Genomic DNA, 7,747 nt, shown 5'->3' with positions numbered 1-7,747 from the left:
ACTCAGACTTGAGATTTGGGACTTGTGCACAATCTTTTTATTTTTGTACTTTTTGGTGCATTAACATCACAAGCAGAATGTCATTCCCTCTGGTGCGCGAGCGGCCACGCTCCACAGGTGACACCATGGTGAGCACATCACCTGCTGCTGCTGCTGCTGCTGCAGTTTTATTACCATTTGTCATATCGCCTGGCTTTAATAACTTCACGCAAAGCCTAAACAAAATAATCACCGAATACAACGTCTGTAATATGAACATAAAGGGCGCTGGATCGACCACATCAAATTTTATCAGGAAGCTGAAAACGCACCCAGATAGGTCCGTCAAGTTAGCAAACATGTTAAGCTCAGCTGCATAAGCTATCAACGTTAGTTTGCTACTAATGTTAGCTTTGTGAGTGGTTAACTTTGGTGTTTTTTAAAATTACATATTTTTGTGTTTGCTTGCCAGTGCTGCCACCATCACTTGCTAATGCTGTTAAACCGAGAGAAATACACGTTAATTATTAATGTCAGCTAAAGGCAAGTTTATGTTGCTGTGTATATGAAACTTCTGACTTTTCAGGCTTTTTTCGTAACTGTATAGAATTTGTAGCATCATAAAATATAAATGAGGACAAAGAGATACTTGCTACAGCTACATTTCTAGTAGTGATGAAACTAAAATATCTAAATATCGTTTTATTTCCCTGATTCACTGCTTTGTTCTCGATTACTGCGCTCCCTCTCCCTATTAAGTGTATACTCGCTCAACCCTCTCTCTCTCTCTCTCATTGAGCCTCCATCCCAAACTGCCATTTCAACCAGCAGACTTTGCTACGAGCTGATTGGCTATGACTTACATTCTAAAATCAGCTGCTGGAGACTTGACAAGTTGAGTCACAGGCGACAACATCAGCCGGTTTGATTCGAGACGAAACGGGCCAGTTCACACTGCTGCAACGTTTACCTGCAACGTTCTAAAACGGTTTCGTTTCGTCTCGTCGCAAATCTTTGGTCTGAACTGGGCTTAAACTAATCTAACTAATTAATTGAGGCGGTGGTAGACTAGCAACTCCCATGTTTTGCAAGGTAAAAGACTTTCACTAAATATAACCAAAATGGCTCTAAAAAGTTGTCTAACCCAGCTTTAAAATGTTAATAGCCAATCCACACTGCCAGTACAAAGTAGCCTTGTGTAAATGAGATACGCATAGGAAGCAATGATGAATTTTGAATTTACATAGTGTAATTCAACATTATTATTATTAATAGGCTGTGTACAACTGACACAAACACTACTTGCAAAATGTAAGAACTTACCTTTGTATGGGTTGATAAAATGCTCTGTGAGACCAGCCTTGTCAGTTTTCAGTTTAATGTGTTGTTCGGCATCCTGTTGAGGACGGACTCGTCTTCTCCTCACAGATCTCTCCATTATCGCTTCATTGCCAGCCATATCATCTGTTTGACAGAATATTTCATGTATAATTAACATATGTGAGCCACCCAGTTAAGCTAACATACATTTATTAGTTTCCTTTATACCAGGATATACATTTTATATTGATAGCTTAGTCACAAACTAATGCAGGCTTTTTACCCTCATAATCAAATCTCTTAAGTAGCAAATGCAGTGGATTTACCTGGAGGAAACCTGTTGTGATCCTCAGTGTGTAGCTCAAGGTATTTACCCTTCTCTCACACACACTCGTTATTTTATTATGCACACAAGAATATATCTATATACAGTGGGTCCGGAAAGTATTCAGACCCCTTTACATTTTTCACTCTGTTTCATTGCAGCCATTTGCTAAAATCAAAAAAGTTCATTTTATTTCTCATTAATGTACACTCAGCACCCCATCTTGACAGAAAAAAAACAGAAATGTAGAAATTTTTGCAAATTTATTAAAAAAGAAAAACTGAAATATCACATGGTCATAAGTATTCAGACCCTTTGCTCAGTATTGAGTAGAAGCACCCTTCTGAGCTAGTACAGCCATGAGTCTTCTTGGGAATGATGCAACAAGTTTTTCACACCTGGGCAGTTCCTTCGACCTCACGATTCTCATTTGCTCTGACATGCACTGTGAGCTGTAAGGTCTTATATAGACAGGTGTGTGCCTTTCCTAATCAAGTCCAATCAGTTTAATTAAACACAGCTGGACTCCAATGAAGGAGCAGAACCATCTCAAGGAGGATCAGAAGAAATGGACAGCATGTGAGTTAAATATGAGTGTCACAGCAAAGGGTCTGAATACTTATGACCATGTGATATTTCAGTTTTTCTTTTTTAATAAATTAGCAAATATTTCTACATTTCTGTTTTTTTTCTGTCAAGATGGGGTGCTGAGTGTACATTAATGAGAAATACAATGAACTTTTTTGATTTTAGCAAATGGCTGCAATGAAACAAAGAGTGAAAAATGTAAAGGGGTCTGAATACTTTCCGGACCCACTGTATATAATAAATCATATTCCTAACATTAAAATACTGAGTGAAGTTTAGAAAGAATTTAGAACACAGACATCAGTCAGTATTTGTCAGATTTTAAGATACTGGCACAATAAGCTAAACAGTTAAATGACTGGGGACAGAGCAGATTGAAATATCACTTTCTACATATTTACATGTTTATGCTCGTTGAACAGGTGTATTGATAAAGCACTGGCATTTTTCTCCTGAAGGTTTATTGTACTTACAGTAAAGAGTATGAGGAGCTCCTCTCTGTGTCTGAGCTGTCAGCTCTGACACAGAGAAATGACACCAAAACATTAAAAAAAGTACAGATAAAAGAACCAGTAATGTCAGAGCTTATCAATACTACTGTCTTTAATAATTTAGCCCAGGTGACCGTTTAATATCATGTTTCAGTGTCCATCCTACCACTCCCTAACTAATCTCACACCAAGCAATTCCTGAAAGTTGGCAACCCTGCTAATATTACCTTGAAATGACAGTCTTGATGGTGGCTTGCTGCAGTTCAGTTATTCTGATGTTTAATAAGACTATCCATCACCAGAACAACTTGCTAAAGCTTGTTTTCTACCCAGCTTACTTAGCCAGAGTGCAACTCGCTAGCTAACGTTAGCTAGCGAGTTGCACGTTAGCTAACGTTAGTTAGCTTTGTGGATAAATATCAATTTATCTTCACCAACTTCACAGAAAATTATCAGTTTCACATTTTTTGTGAGTTCACTGTCATAACATGACTGGATGAACCACATGGCATAAAAACCTGATAAACTCTTAAAAGAAACATCAAGTTTGCTTACCTTAAAGGCCGCTCCTCATCTCCCTGCTGTCTGTCTGCAGCTCACATAGCTCACGCGAAGGGGAGGGGGAGGAGGAGGGGAGGCGGCTCGCGGCGCGGGAAAACTTCACTTTGTAGGAGTTGAACACAAGATGTTGAATTATCTTTCTATCATGACCACTTTCTTTTAGTTGATTTTAGATTGATCAATTTATTGAATGAGTTTGTAATTTGTGTTTAGTTTATAAATATTCAACAGTGACTATAAGATATAAATAAATAAATAAATAATACAGGCAACAGTTCACCCCTATAGGATTGATTAATTAACCTACAGTATATTACATAGGTACACCTGCTTGTGTGTCCATAGTGATGGCAAAAGTGGGTTGGGAACAGCAAGTGTGCTCTCTTCAGCTGTTTCAGTGACATTATCCAGCATGTGTCACAAATGTACGCTTTACAGAGAAAGTTTTTATAGGTCTTAAAGACTCTTAGTAATTATTGAAATGATGATTCATAATTCAGTCAATTTAGCAAACGATCGAATGATTCAGTTGATCAAATAAATGGCCAAAAATTCTGAACACCCCCTTGTCCTCTTTTTATTAGGTCTATTTTTCTTTAAGCTTTCTTAGCCTGAAGTTTAGAAAATCTTTGTCAAAATAAACGATGACGGGGAGCCGATAGTCGCACGCCCCACGTATGGAGGCTGTAGTCCTCTTCACAGCGACGGTTGTCAGCCTTTTGCTGCATGTCGCCCACCACTCTCTCCTCCCAACTTTTCCTGTCTCTCTTCATCTTTCCTATCTGACAAAGGCAAAATAAACCATGACGACTGGGCCTAATCAGGAGGAAATCCAGGCAGCAAGGAGACACACTGAAATGCTGAAACCAGAAAAGAGGATGCTGAAATATCAGCAGCTGATTTTAGAAGGTTGTAAGGGTAAGGGATGAAATGTGGAGTCACATTTAGAGGGGTAAAGTTCAGGTGTACACACACAGTTGACCAGATAACTTACAGCACCACAAAAAAATCTCTTTTCAGGATTGTTTTATTCTTAGTTTTATTTACATAAATATTCAGGTGGCTTTGTTCAGTTGGGGGGCGGGGGATCCCAAAATGACTCGGACAGACAGAACGTGGGGATGAATCATGAGGGACGTCATTTCTTCTCAGGAGCCTCTCCAGCCTCCAGTTTGGGCGGGGCGTCTTTGGGCTCCCTGTGCGCCGGGAAAACCTCCCAGGGCGTGTTCAGGTCAAACTTCCTGAACTCCTGCGACAGCTCCACGGGCTCAGCCACCACGCGCTTCACCTTGTCATCATAGCGCACCTGAGGAGGGAGACACGCGTCAGTTGTCAATATGAATGCATGTTTACATCTCTTCAAAGCAGTTTGAGGGTTTTTGAGGTTATCATTGATGCATCCCAAAGACTAAAAAAAAACTAAAAAATGTAACAAGAAATAATCCACAAGGAGCTTTTTCTTTTATGAGATCCTGACCAGATGATACATTTTTAAAACCAGATCTAAGAGGCTAATTTAATTATTTATTCCTTCAAGGAAATAGATGCACTTAAAGTACTACTGAAAGTACTTTGAGGATAAATTATCCTTTCTTGGCAGGAACTATAGAGGATGTGTTCAGGGCCGGTGGGAGCCCTGACTTCATTACCATGAGCTCTATAAATAATTGAATAAAAAAACACAAACACAGGCTCCAGCAGAGGTTGAGACTAAACGTCTGGGCACAGCTTCCATCCTGCCAGTCTCACTGACACCATGCCAATACTACTGCATTTATTTTTGGAAGGAAACAAAATGATTAATTCACCGATGAGGCAGATTAAAACAGACCAAGCTGCACTGTTGCAGCAGGACGTGTTGTTGTCAGCACTCACCTCCACGTATCCCGAGAGAGGAAAGTCCTTCCTGAAGGGATGACCCTCGAAGCCGTAGTCGGTCAGAATACGCCTCAGGTCTGGGTGGTTGGCGAAGAACACACCGAACATGTCCCACACCTGGCAAAACACACAGAAACGCCAAAATCACACAATTACTCCAGCTAATCTATTTGACTCGCTAAAGAGGAATTCAGTTTTTTTATAACAAATTTAAAAGGTGCACTGATCAACTGACATTGTAGCTATAAATAGATCGTATTCTTTGTTGTTTGTCTCTATCCTTCTCTTCTTCCTGCATCTCCCTCTATCCCAACACAATCTCAGCAGACGGCTGTCCATCATGAGTCTGGTTCTGCCTCTTAGGGCGCACTCACATGCTTCACCCCTAAAGTCCAGTTCATTTGACTAGTGCACGATACACTTCCCCTGGCATGCTTGGACGAAGCGATTGGCTTTAGCACGGTACGGGACAACTGGGCCTAGTGTGAGTGCGCCAGCAGACGCTGTCTTAAACGTGCAATACATACAAACTTGACTGAGTTGAAGTTGTCTCATTTCCCCTGAACATTATTTTGCAGCCATCACAGACTGTTTCATGGCTGCAGGATGAAACAATCTACTGAAACAAATCCAAAACTTCTTCTAGTTGTCAGTCATTTGAACCCAGGTTTTTTCCCCCCCTTTTTTTAGTCCCCACTGAGAAAGACTGACGTGGGATTCAAATAAATAAATGCTGACTCTTCAGACTGGGCCTGCAGGTTCTGACTCAGCTCCCTCTCGTACCAGTTTGCAGCCATGTGGACCGGCACAGCAGAGTCCACAGGGGTTAACTCATCTGTGTACGTCTTAACACGGATACGGGAGTTGTAGCGCAGCGACAGCAGGTTGTACACAATCTGTGAAGCAACAAAGACACATTATCAACAACATTCAGACAACTTAAATGTATCTTAAGAGAACCAGAACAGGCACAGAAATATTGTTAGAAGAAAAGTAAAAAAAAGTGTAGAAAGAATAAAAGCCGAATCAGTCTCTGTCTGTGTGTCCGTGGTTTGACAGCTACCTCAAAGCGGTTCTGCCGTGAGGGGATGTCGACAGGCGTCAGGTCGATCATGTTCCTGAACTGGGCGTTGGTGTGGTCCCTCAGGAAGGTCAGCACAGGGACAACGCCATCAGGATGGATCATCACCTCCAGCTCATTATAACAGGTCACCTACACATCCAAATGAGTAAATGCATTTAGCTCAAGTGGTCTCAATTTGTTCTGCATGAAGTTTGAGTGAACTGATGTTAGAACACAGCATGATAAAATCTCTGAGTTCTTAGGGGCGCCTGTAGCCTAGTGGTTGGTTGCGCGCCCCATGTACTGAGGCTATAGCCCTCAAAGCTGGCGGCCGTGTGGCTCCTTTCCCACGATATATATGACCCTAGCCACTGTTCTTTCTCTAAAAAATAAACGGCATAAAAAAAATCCGAAGAGAGAGTGGGAGGGTGTGACGTTTATTCCCTGCAATCCGTGCACAATCACAGACTGTATGCACATGACCGGTGCGATCTCTGCGCACGTAATTGAACAGCTGCATTAAGTTTCCTGTTCTCCAGTATGTTCTTCTCTGCTCTTTTGTTGATGTTGTGATTCTGCTAAACTACACGTAACATGAGTATAAAGACAAATATTGCAACACATTGAAATTTACAGGGCTGCATATTATGTGAAAAGCACTCTAGTATATAATGTTCATAAAGAAGCAGATGAACTGACCTGAACCTGCTGGATGTATTTGGGCATCATTTCGGACACATACTCCCCAAACGCTGTCAGCTGGTTGTGAGTGACGGCATCCTTGGGCCTGACGGTGGCTGCATAAAGAAAAGAGGACAATTCAACAACGACAGCTCTAATCACACAAAACTCACATTCATTCAATCCCCCGCCGGGGACCAGGCCACCACCCCTAATTGTTAAAAAAGAGGAAACACTGCTATCTATTTATTTCTCTACCATACTTCTTTTTTTTTTAAAGCCCCTCCCCATTTAAGGCCCAGTCTCTTTGACTAGCCTAAATATTGTGGGCGGCAGTAGCTCAGTCTGTAGGGACCTGGGTTGGGAATCGGAGGGGCGCCGGCTCAAGTCCCGGCACGGACCAAGTCCAGCCCGCTGTGGGCAGCCCCCTCACTCTGAGACCCCTCCATTAGTGCATGTCCATAGGATCCTATTTGTGCATGTGTGTGTATTTCAGCCTATGTTTGTGTAGCATGTTTACTAGACAGAGTGTAAAAAACGAATTTCCCCTCGCGGGATCAATAAAGTATACATTTTAATGACAGCTGTCCTTTTCTATCGGAAAGGTATCCTTAAATGACTTCTTTCCCTGATTTCAGACTCTATCCACTATCCTATCTCTACAATAAAGGCACAAAAATAAATCTTAAAAAGAAAAACGGGGGGCCGTATACTGTATGTATACAGGCCATGAGGCAGGTTTGCATGCTGTCCTACAAAACAAGATCAACTAAATGATTTACTGTTTTTTTTTTTAATTGACATCCTAAATTTATACACATTAAGTTAATCTTTCTGGTATACATTTACAATTTCATAGTC

General features: G+C 41.2%; 1 protein-coding gene across 1 annotated transcript in view; it reads right to left on the bottom strand.

Annotated features, from left to right (window-relative positions):
• Nucleotides 1-4,273: 4,273 nt before the first annotated feature.
• LOC132964700 (NADH dehydrogenase [ubiquinone] iron-sulfur protein 3, mitochondrial-like) overlaps nt 4,274-7,747 on the bottom strand; it is a 4,136-nt gene continuing 662 nt past the window's right edge. Inside the window, exons 2-4 of the mRNA XM_061033658.1 lie at nt 6,905-7,124; nt 6,206-6,355; nt 4,274-6,038 (exon numbers count right to left, since the gene is read on the bottom strand). Coding sequence (XP_060889641.1) covers nt 5,829-6,038; nt 6,206-6,355; nt 6,905-7,124 — 580 coding nt within the window. The 3' untranslated portion in view covers nt 4,274-5,828. The remainder of the gene's footprint in view (nt 6,039-6,205; nt 6,356-6,904; nt 7,125-7,747) is intronic.

The sequence above is a fragment of the Labrus mixtus genome, unplaced genomic scaffold (genome assembly GCF_963584025.1).
Source record: "Labrus mixtus unplaced genomic scaffold, fLabMix1.1 SCAFFOLD_125, whole genome shotgun sequence".
Lineage (NCBI taxonomy): Eukaryota > Metazoa > Chordata > Actinopteri > Labriformes > Labridae > Labrus > Labrus mixtus.
This window is presented reverse-complemented; position numbering and strand designations above follow the sequence as displayed.